The 20,230-nt window shown below is 46.7% G+C and overlaps 1 protein-coding gene across 1 annotated transcript in view; it reads left to right on the forward strand.

Moving 5' to 3' along the window:
• pclob (piccolo presynaptic cytomatrix protein b) overlaps window positions 1-20,230 on the forward strand; it is a 113,408-nt gene that overhangs the window by 20,883 nt on the left and 72,295 nt on the right. The window contains exons 6-8 of the mRNA XM_031821403.1: window positions 2,369-3,286; window positions 3,422-5,029; window positions 5,501-6,628. Coding sequence (XP_031677263.1) covers window positions 2,369-3,286; window positions 3,422-5,029; window positions 5,501-6,628 — 3,654 coding nt within the window. The remainder of the gene's footprint in view (window positions 1-2,368; window positions 3,287-3,421; window positions 5,030-5,500; window positions 6,629-20,230) is intronic.

Genomic DNA, 20,230 nt, shown 5'->3' on the forward strand with positions numbered 1-20,230 from the left:
GTTTTTTTATATATTTGCAAACATTTGTAAAAACCTGTTTTCACTTTGACATTCTAGGGTATTGTTTGAAGATTAATGAGGATTTTATTTCATCCATTTTAGAATTAGACTGTAACGTAACAAAATGTGTAAAAAGTCAAGGGTTCTGAACACTTTCCGAAGGCAATGTTTATATATATCTTTTTACAAATCGATTCTTGGAATCAAATATCAATATATTATTGTTGAAAAATAATGTTGCGATATGTAACGGTATCGGTTTATTCCCCACACCCCCATCCCCCATACAGTGTTAGGTTCTAATTCTCACAGTAAAAAACTCTACGGACACTATGAAAGCCCAGAGGATCAATACAGCTGCATTAGACAAAGCATCTTTCCACCACCACAAGTATATACAGTGCCTTGCAAAAGTATTCATCCTCCTTGGAGTTTGTCCTGTTTTGTTGCATTACAACCTGTAATTTAAATGGATTTTATTTTGATTTCATGTAATGCACATACACAAAATAGTCCAAATTGGTGAAGTAAAAAAAAAAAACTTTACTTTTTTTTTTTTTTTACGGAAAAGTGGTGAGTTCTTGTGTATTCACCCCTTTGCTATGAAGTCCCTAAATAAGAGCTGGTGCAACCAATTACCTCCAGAAGTCATATACTTAGTTAAATAAAGTCCACCTGTCTGCAATCTAAGTGTCACATGATCTGTCACATGATCTCAGTTTATATACACCTGTTCTGAAAGGCCCCAGAGTCTGCAACACCACTAAGCAAAGGGCATCTCCAAGCAAGCGGCACCATGAAGACCAAGGAGCTCTCCAAAAAGGTCAGGGACAAAGTTGTGGAGAAATACAGATCAGGGTTGGGTTATAAAATAATATCTGAAACTTTGAACATCCCACAGAACACCTTTACATCCATTATTAAAAAATGTACAGAATATGGCACCAGAACAAACCTTCCAAGAGAGGGCCACCCACCAAAACTCACAGACCAGGCAAGGAGGGCATTAATCAAAGAGGCAACAAAGAGACCAAAGATACCCCTGAAGGAGCTGCAAAGCTACACAGCAGAGATTGGAGTATGTGTCCATAGGACTGCTTTAAGCCGTACACTCCACAGAGCTGGGCTTTACGGAAGAGTGGACAGAAAAACGCCATTGCTTAAAGAAAAAAATAAGAAAACACTTTTGGTGTTTGCCAAAAGGCATGTGGGAGACTCCCCAAACATATGGAAGAAGGTACTCTGGTCAGATGAGACTAAAATTGAGCTTTTTGGTCATCAAGGAAAACGCTATGTCTTGTGCAAACCCAACATCTCTCATCACCCCGAGAACCTCATCCCCACAGTGAAGCATGGTGGTGTCAGTATCATGCAGTGGGGATGTTTTTCATCGGCAGGGACTGGGAAACTGGTCCGAATTGAAGGCATGATGGATGGCGCTAAATACAGGGAAATTCTTTACGGAAACCTGTTTCAGTCTTACAGAGATTTGAGACTGGGAGAGAGGTTCACCTTCCAGGACAATGACCCTAAGCATACTGCTAATGCAACACTTCAGTGGTTTAAGGGGAAACATTTAAATGTCTTGGAATGGCCTAGTCAAAGCCCTGACCTCAATCCAATTGAGAATCTGTTGTATGACTTGAAGATTGCTGTACACCAGCGGAACCCATCCAACATGAAGGAGCTGGAGCAGTTTTGCCATGAAGAATGGGCAACAATCCCAGTGGCTAGATGTGCCAAACTTATAGAGACATACCCCAAGAGACTTACTGCTGTAATTGCTGCAAAAGGTGGCTCTACAAAGTATTGACTTTGGGTGGGATGAATAGTTGTAAACGCTCAAGTTTTCAGTTTTTTGTCTTATTTCTTGTTTGTTTCACAAGATGAAATATTTTGCATCTTCAAAGTGGAAGGCATGTTGTGTAAATCAAGTGATACAAACCCCCCAAAACATACATTTTAATTCCAGGATGTAAGGCAACAAAGTAGGAAAAATGCCAAGGGGGTGAATACTTTCACAAGCCACTGTATACTCCAATGTAGGCACTCCCCCTTCTCTCTAATCCTAACATCAATTGTGGTTTGACAGGAAGATGAAGTAAAGGGGTAATAAAGCATAATTTCTCCATTAAGGGGATCTGACCTGACCTCAACCCCTCATTTGCCCAATTCACAGATGTCCATCCGTATCCCCTATAGTAATCCTGTGTCTTCCTCCTGTCCACCCAGCACATTCCAAAGCCATCTGGCTCCGACAGATAACCATTCACTTCTGATGTAAAAATCAGTCTCTAGGATAGCAATGTACCAAGTTTAACCCAGTATCCAACAACAGTATGTATCTAACACAACACTGCACTTTCAGATGAAGGAGTGGCTGTGTCTGAACTGCCAGATGCAGAGAGCTCTTGGAGGAATTGAACCCCCAGAACCCCTCATGATGAAACTGTATCCCAACAAAGTTTTTGCACCTCAAACAGTCACTGTCACACCTATTGCAGCTCAAAAGGACATTGCAACACCTGCTGCATCTGTGAAGACAGACAGTCCAATCCCAAGCTCCCCTCAAAGGAAACCAGTTCCCCCTGCAGCTGATATATCAAAAGCTGAAGCTACTAAAGCAGCAGGCACTCAAATGCCGGCAAGCCCAGCTCAGATGGCATCACAAGGGAACCGGAGAGCTTCAGAACCTCAGAAACCACCACAGCAGCCCAGCCAGCCTGGGCGTAGGCAGAGTAGTGCCATCCCAGACACACAGCAACACCCCAAGCAGGAGTCAGGAGGCTTCTTTGGCTTTGGTGGTACCAAATCTCAGTCTACCCCCTCAAAGGCTGAAGAGTCAGTGTCTGGTAAGATGTTTGGCTTTGGCTCCTCCATCTTCAGCTCTGCATCCACTTTGATCACCTCAGCTGTTCAGGATGAGCCCCACACCACACCGCCAGGTTCCCCGAAGGTGTCTGCACTGGCCTCTCACAAGTTGCCCCCTGCAAAGGAGACCAAACCACCGGCTACCGAGAGAGCAGAGGAATCAAAAGCAGAGCAACCCCAGCAGGCCAAGGTCCCCCCATCAGTACAGGCTAAAGTTGACCAACCCTCATCAGAGCCTCCAAAAGGAGTAGTATCCTCCCAACCAGCTCTCAAAGCAGGCCAGTCCACCTGTCCACTCTGCAAGGTGGACCTCAACATTGACTCCAAGGACCCTCCCAACTACAACACCTGTACCGAATGCAAGAACACTGTCTGCAACCTCTGTGGATTTAACCCAATGCCACATGTTACTGAGGTAAATGAAATTGCAAGCACGTGGTATTTTATGTTCTTGTTTATTTTAAAAAATCCATTGAACACAGTCTGTTATTTTCAGTTTGATTATCATAGTTTACTCTTAAATTAAATGTAACTGAATATGTTTTTTCAGGTGAAGGAATGGCTGTGTCTGAACTGCCAGATGCAGAGAGCTCTTGGGGGAATGGAACCCCCAGAACCCCTCATGATGAAACCCCAACCCTTACTCAACAAAGTTTCTACACCTGTTGCACCTCAAAAGGACCCTCCGGCAACTCAAAAGTTAAAGGAGACTGCCATACCCGCTGTAGATCAGAAGAAGGCCGCCTCCACACCACAAAAAGAAGAGACAACCACTCTTACTGCACCCCAAAAGGAGACTCCATTACCAGCCTCATCCAAAATGGGGGAGACACGAGTTACAGCTTTAAAGCAGGACACTCCAACACCAGATTCACCACAAAATAAAAAATATCCTACACCACCAGGTGTGTCTGTAACAGATGAGGTCCCAACCACAGCTTTGCCTGTCAAGAAGGATGTTTCTGCCTCAGCCCTTATCAAGGAGGAACCAACTTCTGCCTCCCCTCTCATCAAGGAGGTCACTGGTTCACCTCTCACTAAGGGGGCACCAGCCTCACCTCAAAATAATAAGGAACATATACTACCAGGGTCACAAAACAGAAAGGTGTCCCCAACACCAGGTTCAACCCAAGATAACTATGCTGTACAATCAGGTTTACCTCTGAAGAAGGAAGCACCATTTTCAACAGCAGTAGAGACTAAAGAGGTCCAACTTCCAGCTGCAGTTATAAGCAATGAGGCACCTGTTCCAGATTCACTCAAAACAAATGAGACAACACTTGGCTCCGCAATGAAAAACGAGCGTTCATCTACTGAGATCTCAATTGACAACCAGAAACCTGCAATTGTTCAAAGGTCGATGGAGCCACCAGCCACACCTACAAACAAGCAGAACGAGGTTGTTCAACCCTTACAGCAGCCAGAAAAGAAAATGCCTGCTGCACAGCCTCTGGCACAAGTACAGGCCGAGGAAGCTCCAAAGCTAGACCCCAAAATCACTCCCCCAAAGCAGGAGCTTGCGAAACCAGCCAGTTCAGCACCTGCTCAGAAGGCACTAGAGAACCGGAGAACATCAGAACCTCAGACACCACCACAGCAGCCCAGCCAGAGTAGTGCCATCCCATCCACACAGCAACCCCCCAAGCAGGAGTCAGGAGGCTTATTTGGCTTTGGTGGTCCCAAATCTCAGTCTACCCCCTCAAAGCCTGAAGAGTCCGTGTCGGGTAAGATGTTTGGCTTTGGCTCCTCCATCTTCAGCTCTGCATCCACTTTGATCACCTCAGCTGTTCAGGATGAGCCCCACACCACTCTGCCAGCTTCCCCCATGGTGTCTGCACTGGCCTCTCCCAAGATGCCCCCTGCAAAGGAGACCAAACCACCTGCTGTTCAGAATGCAGAGGAGAAGAAAGCAGAACAACCCCAGCAGGCCAAGGTCCCCACATTATTACAGGCCAACGTGGACACACCCCCATCAGAGCCTCCAATGGGAGAAGCATCCTCCCAACCATCTCCCAAAGCAGGCCAGTCCACCTGTCCACTCTGCAAGGTGGACCTCAACATGGGCTCCAAGGACCCTCCCAACTACAACACCTGTACTGAATGCAAGAACACTGTCTGCAACCTCTGTGGATTCAACCCCATGCCACATGAAACAGAGGTAATTAAACTGTCTATGTTTCATCAAAGTAATTTGACTACTCTAACATAAATGTTGCGCTTTATTTTACAACAGTTATTTAAGAATACTAACTATGCATTGACAGTGTCTATAGTTGCCAGTCATCTCTTTCATCTGAGTTGTAAGATAGGATAACAAGAAGCTTTGATGGAGCTCTTGTTATAACTATTCTCTTTTCTCCAAATGGTCTAATATTTGTTTATGATCTTCCTGGAAGCAAATTGTAATCTGGAAGAATTGTATTAATATAGTCTGATATAAATTATTCATTGATTTAACATCTTCAGATTTAGAGCATTATGTCAGTAGTTTTACTACATGTTTGTAAAATCTAGTATGAAGCATTTAAATAGTAACTAAGATAAGAGCATCTGTAAGTCCTTAGACTGCAATACAATTCTACAAGATTGTTTGTTGAAAAAAATGTTCAATACTGTTATTTTATTTCAGGTAAAGGAATGGCTGTGTCTGAACTGCCAGATGCAGAGAGCTCTTGGAGGAATGGAACCCCCAGGACCGCCGATGATTAAATCCCAACCGTTGCCAAGCAAAGTCTCCACACCTGCTGCATCTCTAAAGCTGACCCCAGCACCAGCTAAACCCCAAAAGGAGGAGATTCCACCACCTGCGGCTGCCCAAAAAGAGATTCCTCCACCCACTGTACCTCAGGAGACACTAATACCGGCTGGAACCCCATCAACGGCTGCAGTCAAAAAGGAGGAGACCCCAGCACCAGGATCCCCACAAACCAAACATGCTCCACCTGCTGTGGTTGCAAAGGACAAACAGGAACCTAGAATTGTTCAGAAACCAGTGGACCAAACAATTCCAGTGATACCCATACCCAGTGGTGCTGCTACACCTGCACAACAGCCAGAAAAGCTAACTCCTCCACTGCAACAGCCTGATGCTAAGCCCCCACCACAACTACAGCCCCAGCAAGTTCCAAAGATAGACCCCAAAACTGATCCCCTAAAGCAGGAGCCTGGAAAGCCTCAACAACAGCTTCCAAAAGGTGGGACCTCTCTTCTCAAAGCTGTATCACAACCACAGGCCAAGCCCCCAAAGCAGTCAGTGGGCTTCTTTGGCTTTGGCGGTGCTAAATCTCAGCCTGCTCAGTCAAATCCTGAAGAGTCCGTGTCGGGTAAGATGTTTGGCTTTGGCTCTTCCATCTTCAGCTCTGCATCCACTTTGATCACCTCAGCTGTTCAGGATGAGCCCCACACCACTCTGCCAGCTTCCCCCATGGTGTCTGCACCGGCCTCTCCCAAGATGGCCCCTGCAAAGGAGACCAAACCACCTGCTGTTCAGAATGCAGAGGAGAAGAAAGCAGAGCAACCCCAGCAGGCCAAGGTCCCCACATTATTACAGGCCAAAGTGGACCAACCCCCATTAGAACCTCCAAAGGGAGCAGCATCCTCCCAACCAGCACTCAAAGCAGGCCAGTCCACCTGTCCACTCTGCAAGGTGGAACTCAACAAGGGCTCCAAGGACCCTCCCAACTACAACACCTGCACCGAATGCAAGAACACTGTCTGCAACCTCTGTGGATTTAACCCCATGCCACATGAAACAGAGGTAAGACTGTGAAAATATGTTAATTACATTTGATTTTGTGTATAACTTAAACATGTTTCAAGGCCTCTGTAATCCCCAATGCCTCGTTGAGCATGTGTAATTTCTCGTGCACTATTCAGAAAATGCTAACCCCATAGGCACATGGCAGAGGTTGATATACTCACTAAACTGTTTTATTATCCAGCCTTAGACTAGTTATGTTGCTTCTAGAGGAGCCAGGTCTTATAGTTTTGCATTGTGTCGTGTCTTTACTATCATTATATTTAAGACTTATAGTTTTTATCAAAGATTTTCTGTAATTAGTATTACGCGATCAACTTATTAATCATGTAAATGTAATTAACCAAGGAAAAATATTCAGATTGCAAAGTTATAATTTTCTAAAATAACTTTTCAGATATTTTATCTGATCAATTAGTCTTCGAATTAATGAATTATTTACTTTACCTCACGTTAGTCTAATTCCAAACGTCGTAAATTGTTGGTTATCTGCACAAACCCAGTCTTCACTATGAGTCATCCATACATCAATTGTCTTAAATAACTTATTTATTACTAACTAAGTAATTCACTGAAATGCATAAACAAACAGTAAATATGGTTACAAGAAATGATAGGAGAATGTGCCCTAGTGGGCTAAACCGGCATGGCTGCTTGTTAGACAAAAGGGGAAGTGGGGGTCGACTAAGAAGTCACTGCATAGTGATAATTATAACAATTCAAATGCGAATCCTTTGCTCATGAAGGCTCACTAATTCGGGAACAATTGCAATCAATATATATATTTACACTCAGTGTGTCGTCTCTCTCTCTCTCTCTCTCTCTCTCTCTCTGTCTTGGTTAGAGGGGATAGTGCAGAGTGAGATTCATTCATTTGTTATAGAATGGATGTTTCGCGGTTGTCATTCTTCACGTTCAATGATACTGAATTCCTAGCTGCAGACTAGTAATTAATATCAAAGACTTGTTCTTATTCTGTTGGTATCGATAGTCTAAGTGTTTAACCATGTGGTATGGTTAAAAGATTCAGCAATGGTCTACAGCCTTTGCCCCCTCCTAATGGAGAAAAACATGGTCTGCTGATAATTTCTCAAAGTTGGGTTTTATTCGGAATTGCATAAAAGGGCTGTCCCAGGATGTCTGACCCTAACTGGGCTCAGGGGCGGTCCTCTGATTTAGTTAACTCCAATTCCGTTTTTGAGTTTTCCTTCATTAAACAGTCCAAAATCACATTGTAAAATTGTGTAAACAGTATCATGCTCACTCATCCATCTTATACAACAATTAGATGTAAACCTCATATCTGAGGCTATTATATAAACAGCGTTATGGTAATGTGGCCACACCGTCTCCCATGAGCTTCCCCAAGTTGTAACAAATGGACCAGTTCGTAGCTGAATTCTTCACCGATCTTTTATACTTTCTCCGGAACATGAAATTTGTTCATACCTCAAGTTCTGTGAGTTGGAAGGAATTCCTTTGTTCTCTATGAAAATGTACTCTCTCTGTACTGTGTGTCCATGAGGAGATCCTCAGGAATTTACGACGTCTCTCTGACCACAGCAACCTAGTTGAAGGAGGAAAGAGGGAGGCAGGGAGAGGGGGATGGGGCTCGCCACACCCAAAGAGGCAACGTCATGACAATTGGGTTTTAGCTCAAATCCAGGTCCAGACCATGCAGACCAATTTTGGATTTGCATTTGCTACAGAGGTCTTCTTATTGTCTTACATTGGATGAAAATGTATCAGTAGTAAAGCACCAGTGTTTGATATATCTCCCTTTGCTTGTGCTGTGATACGTGATTTTGGACACTGTAGTCTACTCAATCAAATGTTTTCTGAAACAGTGACTCAGTAACAGCGTAGGTCATTACAGGTTACTTGTGGTGATTTTACCTGCTGATGACTAATAATAACAGGCCTTGGCTTCCTGCTCAGACAGCTCACAGCAGTTCACCCAGCTGCTGGGGACGGATTGATGGGTGGATGCTGACAGGGCTAGGGCTGGCAACATGGATCCTCTCTGCTATATGCAGTTAACCGGGCTGTGATAATGGAGGTTTTCAGTGTTGTTGTGTTTCGCTCAAGACTTTCTAAAGGTTTAGTGGGTAAAGGGCCAATAAAAACATTAGTGGCCAGCAGGGACTAGCGGTGCAGCTTTCAAGAACCTTGAAATGCTAAGTGATTGGCACCCATTCCAGCCAAACAGACTTGTGTTTAAAAAACCACTGGCAATAGAATGAAATGTGCTGACGAGTTCATTCTTCCTTGGGGCAGAGCAGTTTATATTTGACAAAATATAGCATTTTCTCCACCATGTTTTGAGAGTGAGATGGATTTCAAAGTATGAGACCTCTACAGATGAGAGACTGATCCCTGCATTGGAAATGTGTGGAAAAGGATTGCCTGGAGAGCTGCCCAGACAATGCATTAGCACTGAGGTCTAAGTACAATGGCTCTATGTAATCTTTTGAGGGGCCTCAAACAGTATTAAAACCATAGTCTAATGCACTCTGTGTGGGTGATGGCTGCCTGCCTCTTCCTGGGACATCCCTCTCATGGCTAGGTCTCAGTGGATGTGACATTACATAACGGCTCATGCGAGGCGATGTCTCAGCCTCGGCGGTCCGGCATCACTGAAACTGTATTAAAGTGATTAAGAGTTGTGCAACAGCATTAGCGAGATGGGATCTGCTGCTGCCGCTGGCTGGGGACTCCAGCCCCCGTGAGAGATGGCAGGGCCCTATGATATGCTAATAGGCAGAGGTGAGCTGGATTAATTCCAACACAACACAGCATCAGTACAGCAGCAGCATGTGTCTCCTGCGGCCATCTGCTCCCCTCACAGATCACCGGCTCCCTGCACTTCAAAGGTTTCCTTTCAATTATACTCCACACGTTTGTTTGCTGCTAATAGTGGTGCACGTCTGTGTTGAATTTTAGTCACCAACACATTGACGCGCGCTGGCATGTTGGGTGCTGCTCTCGCCTCTCGGTCATCTTTGGGTTAACTAGTGTTAATTAAGGAACACCCTATTTCAAATCAAATCAAATTGTATTTGTCACATACACATGGTTAGCAGATGTTAATGCGAGTGTAGCGAAATGCTTGTGCTTCTAGTTCCGACAATGCAGTAATAACGAACAAGTAATCTAACTAACAATTCCCCCCAAAAAACTACTGTCTTATACACAGTGTAAGGGGATAAGGAATATGTACATAAGGATATATGAATGAGTGATGGTACAGAGCAGCATAGGCAAGATACAGTAGATGATATCGAGTACAGTATAACATATGAGATGAGTATGTAAACAAAGTGGCATAGTTAAAGTGGCTAGTGATACATGTATTACATAAGGATGCAGTCGATGATATAGAGTCCAGTATATACGTATGCATATGAGATGAATAATGTAGGGTAAGTAACATTATATAAGGTAGCATTGTTTAAAGTGGCTAGTGATATATTTACATCATTTCCCATCAATTCCCATTATTAAAGTGGCTGGCGTTGAGTCAGTGTCATTGCCAGTGTGTTGGCAGCAGCCACTCAATGTTAGTGGTGGCTGTTTAACAGTCTGATGGCCTTGAGATAGTAGCTGTTTTTCAGTCTCTCGGTCCCAGCTTTGATGCACCTGTACTGACCTCGCCTTCTGGATGACAGCGGGGTGAACAGGCAGTGGCTCGGGTGGTTGATGTCCTTGATGATCTTTATGGCCTTCCTGTAGCATCGGGTGGTGTAGGTGTCCTGGAGGGCAGGTAGTTTGCACCCGGTGATGCGTTGTGCAGACCTCACTACCCTCTGGAGAGCCTTACGGTTGAGGGCGGTGCAGTTGCCATACCAGGCGGTGATACAGCCCGCCAGGATGCTCTCGATTGTGCATCTGTAGAAGATTGTGAGTGCTTTTGGTGACAAGCCGAATTTCTTCAGCCTCCTGAGGTTGAAGAGGCGCTGCTGCGCCTTCTTCACGATGCTGTCTGTGTGAGTGGACCAATTCAGTTTGTCTGTGATGTGTATGCCAAGGAACTTAAAACTTGCTACCCTCTCCACTACTGTTCCATCGATGTGGATAGGGGGGTGTTCCCTCTGCTGTTTCCTGAAGTCCACAATCATCTCCTTAGTTTTGTTAACGTTGAGTGTGAGGTTATTTTCCTGACACCACACTCCGAGGGCCCTCACCTCCTCCCTGTAGGCCGTCTCGTTGTTGTTGGTAATCAAGCCTACCACTGTTGTGTCGTCCGCAAACTTGATGATTGAGTTGGAGGCGTGCTTGGCCACGCAGTCGTGGGTAAACAGGGAGTACAGGAGAGGGCTCAGAACGCACCCTTGTGGGGCCCCAGTGATGAGGATCAGCGGGGAGGAGATGTTGTTGCCTACCCTCACCACCTGGGGGCGGCCCGTCAGGAAGTCCAGTACCCAGTTGCACAGGGCGGGGTCGAGACCCAGGGTCTCGAGCTTGATGACGAGCTTGGAGGGTACTATGGTGTTGAATGCCGAGCTGTAGTCGATGAACAGCATTCTCACATAGGTATTCCTCTTGTCCAGATGGGTTAGGGCAGTGTGCAGTGTGGTTGAGATTGCATCGTCTGTGGACCTATTTGGGCGGTAAGCAAATTGGAGTGGGTCTAGGGTGTCAGGTAGGGTGGAGGTGATATGGTCCTTGACTAGTCTCTCAAAGCACTTCATGATGACGGATGTGAGTGCTACGGGGCGGTAGTCGTTTAGCTCAGTTACCTTAGCTTTCTTGGGAAGAGGAACAATGGTGGCCCTCTTGAAGCATGTGGGAACAGCAGACTGGTATAGGGATTGATTGAATATGTCCGTAAACACACCGGCCAGCTGGTCTGCGCATGCTCTGAGGGCGCGGCTGGGGATGCCGTCTGGGCCTGCAGCCTTGCGAGGGTTAACACGTTTAAATGTCTTACTCACCTCGGCTGCAGTGAAGGAGAGACCGCATGTTTTCGTTGCAGGCCGTGTCAGTGGCACAGTATTGTCCTCAAAGCAGGCAAAAAAGTTATTTAGTCTGCCTGGGAGCAAGACATCCTGGTCCGTGACTGGGCTGGATTTCTTCCTGTAGTCCGTGATTGACTGTAGACCCTGCCACATGCCTCTTGTGTCTGAGCCGTTGAATTGAGATTCTACTTTGTCTCTGTACTGGCGCTTAGCTTGTTTGATAGCCTTGCGGAGGGAATAGCTGCACTGTTTGTATTCGGTCATGTTACCAGGCTGGCAATGAAGAGTACTTCCCTTACAGCTAGCATTACAGTCTTTCCCATTGGTTGTTCACTCGCAGGTGTGTGAGCATGCGATAGCATATGTGATTGAATGACTGAGTCCAACCTCAGCACTCATCCATGAGTACGTCCTAAAGGTTAATTAGGTGTATTATTACCATTATTATTATTATTATTGTTGTTGGTTCCTCAAATTATAGCCATATCATATCAATATTCAGTATTATTATTGTTTCCTCATATTATCATTTCGATAGCGTAAACTCTCCACATGGGACGCAAATGGCACCACTCTGATGTCAGTGTTCATACAGTGGACTAGCTAGCCGATACACCAGGGTTCCAATGTAATAACATCTCTTAGTCACACAACTGGAGACCTTTTCTAAAGGTCATCTTTTGATGCTAATGCCTTTGTAATAAAATGGTGGGTTATTTTACACAAGCCTCCACAGGCAGGACACAAATACCACTGGATTAAACCTGAAAGCAGCTAGCATTGAATGGAAACGCAAAGGTTTAGGTAGCCCACTTCATTTTTATATTTTTTTGCTTTGGTTGCATTCTAGGTAATATATGATTATCAGTATTTGTTGCAGGTGACATACTGCATTTGCCACATTCAGAATTTTAATTTGTGTGCTAGTTGAAAAGCCTGTTCCTTCATACGCGCCTGGATGTTGAATCTCACTAACAGGGCTATGAGAGTAGACCTCTCTGCCGTGTCTGAGCTGTTATGCTGTGGTGCTTCTCCCAGAGACAGGTTTTCAACAAGGCTCAGCCTAGCTCATACAACACTATGGCAGAATAATGCTCCATTTTATGAGGGTCTTACATAATCGACTCTCCTTCTCGTGTCTTTCATGGAGAGCAGACAATGCAGCCTGAGGTGTGGGTTGTGGGATACAGGGACACTGGCTACTACTGTATGTACATCACTCAACACACGCCTGTGTAACTCTGAAGGACGATGGCTGGGAATGTGTAACTGCAGGGGCAGCTGACTGCCACATTGTCATACTGCATTGTGCTTCTCTTGAACCTTTTTTTCAGATTGCCAGACATGCTGCCAAAGCCTTTTTAGTCTCTACAGAATAATAAAAAGCAGTGGTTTGGTTAGAGGGAGGAGCATTAGAACTAGATGGGCAAACGCCAGTAGCAAGTCTGTTCATTTCCCCTCTCTCTCTTTCTACTCTATCTTATGAAAAAGGCTGAGTGCATGTTCTGTTATCTAGGACACCTGTGTTCGATCCCTGGGTCTGTTTACAGCTGTTTGCAATTGGACCACGATACTGGCTGTTTGGTTATAATGTTCCATACAGGGTAATATAGAGAGAAGCATTATTGCTGTTTGGCAGTCTGATAGTACAGATGTGCTGGCACCACCAATAGCCTCTGTATAAAAGGACAGTGCTATAACTTGTTATTTTCTCCAATAAAAAGGACTCCTCAAAGATGTAAACAACAAAAAAAGCTCCTGAAAGAAGTAAACAACAACAAAAAGCTGCAAGTCGTGGTCCACGTCTACCTCATAACCTTTAGGCCTATAGCTGTAAGGCAGCAATCATCACACCCACCTCCACATCAAATTAAATGTTATGTCACATGCTTCAGAACAGGTGTAGACTCACAGTGAAATGCTCCAAGGTTATTAACCAAGGTCAGTGGCTTAATCTGTGGTACATTTGCTGTACTCTCAACTCGGAATTTCGAAATGTTGAGATGTGTTCCACTGTAGGCCCTGGTCCAGGCTGTTGCTGCTGCGATAAGGATTAACCCCTTGGTGCATCCTTTCAACTCTTCTTCACAGACTGTGTGTTTCACAAGGTTCTAGCCAAGCTCTTTCATGTAGGGTTTATAACCATAGCACTTTATTTTTCAGTGTGTTTGTCTCAAAGCTCAAGTCACATTTATTTTAGACTTCTGAGGCTGTATGTTTGAAAGGATAGCCTGCAGAGCCAATCTGATTGAAAGGTGCGACCTTGCGCTGTCTTGGACCTGGTCTTCCTCAAATGATAGTAACCTTGATACAATTAGGGCTATGTAGAATCTCACTGCTGTACTCAGAGTGTAAGGGTGTTTAACTGGCGGTAGAGAAGTCAGACGCAGGAGAGAAATAACTGTGTTTCCAACGGTGCAGTTTATTAACAAAAAAAAACACCGGAAAACAGAATAATAATACAAAATCAATGGGTAACATAACCCGACACACACCAGTACAGATGTACACATACACTTACAATAAACAATCACCGACAAGGACATAAGGGGAAACAGAGGGTTAAAATACACAACATGTAATTGATGGGATTGGAACCAGTTGTGATGGAAGACAAGACAAAACCAATGGAAAATGAAAAATGGATCAGCGATGGCTAGAAGGTCGGTGACGTCGACCGTCGAACACCGCCCGAACAAGGAGAGGGACACAAAGTAATATCTCTGTTACTTTAGGGCAGTTGGTGTGTTGTGCATAGGAGCAGTTCCTAGCTGTGATGTGCATCCTTTAAGCTACAATATCCCTTCAAAATGGGAAAGTAGTGCTGCTTGCTATTTTGAAGGGGGTCTTGGCTGTCAGTTGAAGGAGAGGGAATAGAATCTCCCCCTAGAGACCTGTCCCCTTTCTTTCTTTCTCACTGCGGTGATGGTCTGCGCCAACTTTCTGGCGCAGCATGGGCGGCGTCCCATGTTTCCTCCGCGTGCCGTCATCCACTGCAGGAGCCTCGGTCTGACTCTGATGCCAAGGAGCTAGAACTGGCTGATACCCCAATATACACTGGAAGGGAGAGAGGCCAGTGGAGGAGTGGCGAAGCAAGTTCTGGGCCATCTCTGCCCAGGGCACGAACGCTGCCCACTCCCCCAGCCGGTCCTGGCAATGGGACCTCAGAAACCTACCCACATCCTGGTTAACTCTCTCCACCTGCCCGTTACTCTCGGGGTGGAAACCTGAGGTAAGGCTGACCGAGATCCCCAGATGTTCCATGAACGCCCTCCAGACAGTCAATGTGAACTGTGGACCCCGATCAGACACTATATCCTCAGGCACCCCGTAGTGCCGGAAGACGTGTGTAAACAAGGCCTCCACAGTCTGTAGGGCCGTAGGGAGACCGGGCAATGGGAGGAGACGACAGAACTTAGAAAAACGATCCACAACGACCAGGATCGTGGTGTTACCCTGTGAGGGAGGAAGATCGGTCAGAAAATCTACCGACAGGTGCGACCACGGACGTTGTGGAATGGGTAAGGGTTGTAACTTCCCTCTGGGCAGGTGTCTAGGAGCCTTACACTGGGCGCACACCGAGCAGGAGGAAACATAAACCCTCACATCCTTAGCCAAAGTGGGCCACCAGTATTTCCCACTAAGACAGTGCACCGTCTGACCTATCCCAGGATGACCAGAGGAGGGTGACGTGTGGGCCCAATAGATCAGACAGTCGCGGACAGCAGACGGAACGTACAGACGCCCAGCTGGGCACTGGAGGGGAGCCGGCTCTGCATGTAACGCCTGCTCAATGTCCGCGTCCAGCTCCCACACTACCGGCGCCACCAGGCAGGAGGCCGGGAGTATGGGAGTGGGATCCATGGGCCGCTCCTCTGTGTCATACAGCCGAGACAATGAGTCTGCCTTAACGTTCTGGGAGCCTGGTCTCTAGGAAAGGGTAAACACAAAACGAGTGAAAAACATGGCCCACCTTGCCTGGCGAGTCTTCAGTCTCATCGCCGCCCGGATGTACTCCAGATTGCAGTGGTCAGTCCAGATGAGAAAAGGGTGTCTAGCCCCCTCAAGCAAATGTCTCCACGCCTTCAAGGCCTTGACGACAGCTAACAGCTCCCGAGTAGAGGTCTAGTAGAGGTCTAATTGTAACAGGAACCCCTGGCAGTTGGCAGCACTCCCGTCGTACACCTGTGGCAAGGAGAGACGGATCCCACTGGGTTCAGGCGGGAAAGGGGCGCTCAGGGGAGACCAGGGTTATGCTGGTGGAGGCGCTGGAAGAACTCCCTGTCTCTCCCAGGGGTCCATTGTCTGGACAACGCGGTCCATGGCGGCACCAAGATGGTAAAGTATTACTGCATGCTCCTGGACGCGCTCCTCCACTCCTATGGCCGGGGTATCGGCTCCGTAGTTCTGGTCGGTGATTCTGTAAGGGTGTTTAACTGGTGGCAGAGAAGTCCGACGCAGGAGAGAAATAACCAACGGTGCAGTTTATTTACAAAAGAAAACACCGGAAAACATAATAATAAAAATCAATGGGTAACATAACCCGACACACACCAGTACAGATGTACACATACACTTACAATAAACAATCACCGACAAGGACATAAGGGGAAACAGAGGGTTAAAATACACAACATGTAATTGATGGGATTGGAACCAGTTGTGATGGAAGACAAGACAAAACCAATGGAAAATGAAAAATGGATCAGCGATGGCTAGAAGGTTGGTGACGTCGACCGCCGAACACCGCCCGAACAAGGAGAGGGAACAACTTCGGCGGAAGTCATGACACAGAGTAATATCTCCGTTACTTTAGGGCAGGTGATCGGTGTGTTGTGCATAGGAGCAGTTCCTAGCTGTGATGTGCATCCTTTAAGCTAAAATATCCCTTCAAAATGGGAAAGTAGTGCTGCTTGCTATTTTGAAGGGGGTCTTGGCTGTCAGTTGAAGAAGAGGGAATAGAATCTCCCCCTAGAGACCTGTCCCCTCTTTCTTTCTTTCTTTCTATTTACTCCTCTCTCTCCATATCCTCTTCCCTTCTCTCCCTCTCTCCCCTCCCTCAATCTTTCTCTTCTATCTTCAAAGGAAAATATGTTGACTTGTCATTCATCAGATTTCAGAGAGAGAGCAGGGCCTGGGCTCATCGTCTTTAGAATGAAGCACTCTGCTTATTGCAGATTAGTGGGTCAACAAGCTCTATTATCAGAGGGCCAGATTGATGAGAAGTGTGAGCACTTCGGGCGCTGCTAAAAGAACACTATATTAGCCAGCTTCAGCCGTTGCCAAAGGCAGCTGCCAGGAAATTAATAAGGAACCTACCAACACGAGCTTCTATAAGAATAGAGTTTCTCTGATGGCCTGAAATATACAGCTTCTAACACAACCCACTGAACTTTTATTCAACTCACCTCTCGGATGGGATGATATCAGATGTAAATCTCCAGTATTTCTGTACGCCAGCTGCTAGGGGCCTTGGCTAGCGCACTGTGTGCTTGTGAATAGAGTAATGCAGCCAAGCTATTGGTTATGTTGTGTTTATGTTGACATGTGGACATGTTTACGGAAATAGTTCATGCTTGCTTACAGCAGCAGTGTGTTGGACCTAGAGGCTCTCAGGTTTCACATTTGTTTTAAAGAGCATTCTTTGCTGAGTTGCACACCTGTGCTATTTGATATCGATGCCTATCGATGTTGTAGCTGAATAAGATGAATGCCTCTTGTCGCTCAAGCCACTGTAAATGCTGTAAAGATCATCACACTAAAATATCACACAAAACTTCATTGTTTCAGCTGGTTGATTGTTGGCCCAATGCATTAAAGAGAATGTGTGATTTAGTGTAGAGCTCAGCAGATACACAGTGGTGGTGTTATATCTCTAGCTGGTATGGGGTCCCTGTGTGTCAACATAGCAGCTTCCTGAGAGCTGTCACTGTGAAGGCCTTGTTAATCCAGCTCTGAGACTAATCACAATTGACGACTGCACAGCTCCCCTGCTCCCACTGATCTCAACACAGAGCTCCTGCTCAAACTTATTTAATTAAAGGAATGGATGATGGTAGGCCCAGGAGTCAGGAGTCTCTACTGGAGTGGAAACCTAGTAACAGCCATATCATTACAAGGTTCACCTCTCGAAACATTGTGTCTTCGACTCTGGCAAACACATGTATCTTAATCCTTCTAAACTCCCATTACTTGTATGTGTTGACATGATGTAGTGCCGATGTGTTGGTGTAATAGTAGTTGCTAAATATTACAACTTTACCTCATCTTACGGATACATGCAAGTAATCTATAATATATTGGATGCTTCAGCTTGGACTGAGGCCAGTATCCCAGCTGGAGAGGTGTGAGATACTAGTCCATATTTAGCCAGGGAGAGAGGAGAAGTACTTGGAGACAGGGTAGTGTAGAGAGGAAAGGGACTGGGGGACAGGTTAGTGTAGAGAGGAAAGGGACTGGGGGACAGGTTAGTGTAGAGAGGAAAGGGACTGGGGGACAGGGTAGTGTAGAGAGGAAAGGGACTGGGGGACAGGTTAGTGTAGAGAGGAAAGGGACTAGGGGACAGGTTAGTGTAGAGAGGAAAGGGACAGGTTAATGTAGAGAGGAAAGGGACTGGGGGGACAGGTTAGTGTAGAGAGGAAAGGGACAGGTTAGTGTAGAGAGGAAAGGGACAGGTTAGTGTAGAGAGGAAAGGGACAGGTTAGTATAGAGAGGATAGGGACAGGTTAGTGTAGAGAGGAAAGGGACAGGTTAGTGTAGAGAGGAAAGGGACAGGTTAGTGTAGAGAGGAAAGGGACTGGGGGACAGGTTAGTGTAGAGAGGAAAGGGACTGGGGGACAGGGTAGTGTAGAGAGGAAAGGGACTGGGGGGACAGGGTAGTGTAGAGAGGAAAGGGACTGGGGGACAGGGTAGTGTAGAGAGGAAAGGGACAGGTTAGTGTAGAGAGGAAAGGGACTGGGGAGACAGGGTAGTGTAGAGAGGAAAGGGACTGGGGGACAGGGTAGTGTAGAGAGGAAAGGGACAGGTTAGTGTAGAGAGGAAAAGGACTGGGGGGACAGGGTAGTGTAGAGAGGAAAGGGACTGGGGGGACAAGTTAGTGTAGAGACGAAAGGGACAGGGTACTGTAGAGACAAAAGGGACTGGGGACAGGGTAGTGTAGAGACGAAAGGGACATGGTACTGTAGAGATGAAAGGGACTGGGGGGACAGGTTAGTGTAGAGAGGAAAGGGAATGGGGGGACAGGTTAGTGTAGAGAGGAAAGGGACTGGGGGGACAGGTTAGTGTAGAGAGGAAAGGGACTGGGGGGACAGGTTAGTGTAGAGACGAAAGGGACAGGGTACTGTAGAGACAAAAGGAACTGGGGGACAGGGTAGTGTAGAGAGGAAAGGGACAGGGTAGTGTAGAGACGAAAGGGACATGGTACTGTAGAGACGAAAGGGACTTGGGGGACAGGTTAGTGTAGAGAGGAAAGGGAATGGGGGGACAGGTTAGTGTAGAGAGGAAAGGGACTGAGGGGGACAGGTTAGTGTAGAGAGGAAAGGGACTGAGGGGGACGGGGTAGTGTAGAGAGGAAAGGGACTGGGGGGACATGGTACTGTAGAGAGGAAAGGGACTGGGGGACAGGGTAGTGTAGAGAGGAAAGGGACTGGGGGGACAGGTTAGTGTAGAGAGGAAAGGGACTGGGGGACAGGTTAGTGTAGAGAGGAAAGAGACTGGGGGTCACAGGGTAGTGTAGAGAGGAAAGGGACTGGGGACAGGTTAGTGTAGAGAGGAAAGGGACAGGGGGGACAGGTTAGTGTAGAGAGGAAAGGGACTGGGGGACAGGTTATTGTAGAGAGGAAAGGGACTGGGGGGACAGGGTAGTGTAGAGAGGAAAGGGACTGGGGGACAGGTTAGTGTAGAGAGGAAAGGGACTGGGGGGACAGGTTAGTGTAGAGAGGAAAGGGACTGGGGGGACAGGTTAGCGTAGAGATGAAAGGGACAGGGTAGTGTAGAGACAAAAGGGACATGGTACTGTAGAGACGAAAGGGACTGGGGGACAGGGTAGTGTAGAGAGGAAAGGGACTGGAGGGACAGGTTAGTGTAGAGACGAAAGGGACTGGGTGGGACAGGGTAGTGTAGAGAGGAAAGGGACTGGGGGGGGACAGGGTAGTGTAGAGAGGAAAGGGACTGGGGGGACAGGGTAGTGTAGAGAGGAAAGGGACTGGGGGGACATGGTACTGTAGAGAGGAAAGGGACTGGGGGGACAGGGTAGTGTAGAGAGGAAAGGGACTTGAGGGGACAGGGTAGTGTAGAGAGGAAAGGGACTGTGGGACAGGGTAGTGTAGAGAGGAAAGGGACTGGGGGGACATGGTACTGTAGAGAGGAAAGGGACTGGGGAGACAGGGTAGTGTAGAGAGGAAAGGGACTGGGGGGACAGGGTAGTGTAGAGAGAAAAGGGACTGGGGGACAGGGTAGTGTAGAGAGGAAAGGGACTGGGGGACAGGGTAGTGTAGAGAGGAAAGGGACTGGGGGACAGGGTAGTGTAGAGAGGAAAGGGACTGGGGGGACAGGGTAGTGTAGAGAGGAAAGGGACTGGGGGACAGGGTAGTGTAGAGAGGAAAGGGACTGGGGGACAGGTTAGTGTAGAGAGGAAAGGGACTGG

The sequence above is a fragment of the Oncorhynchus kisutch genome, linkage group LG4 (genome assembly GCF_002021735.2).
Source record: "Oncorhynchus kisutch isolate 150728-3 linkage group LG4, Okis_V2, whole genome shotgun sequence".
NCBI lineage: Eukaryota > Metazoa > Chordata > Actinopteri > Salmoniformes > Salmonidae > Oncorhynchus > Oncorhynchus kisutch.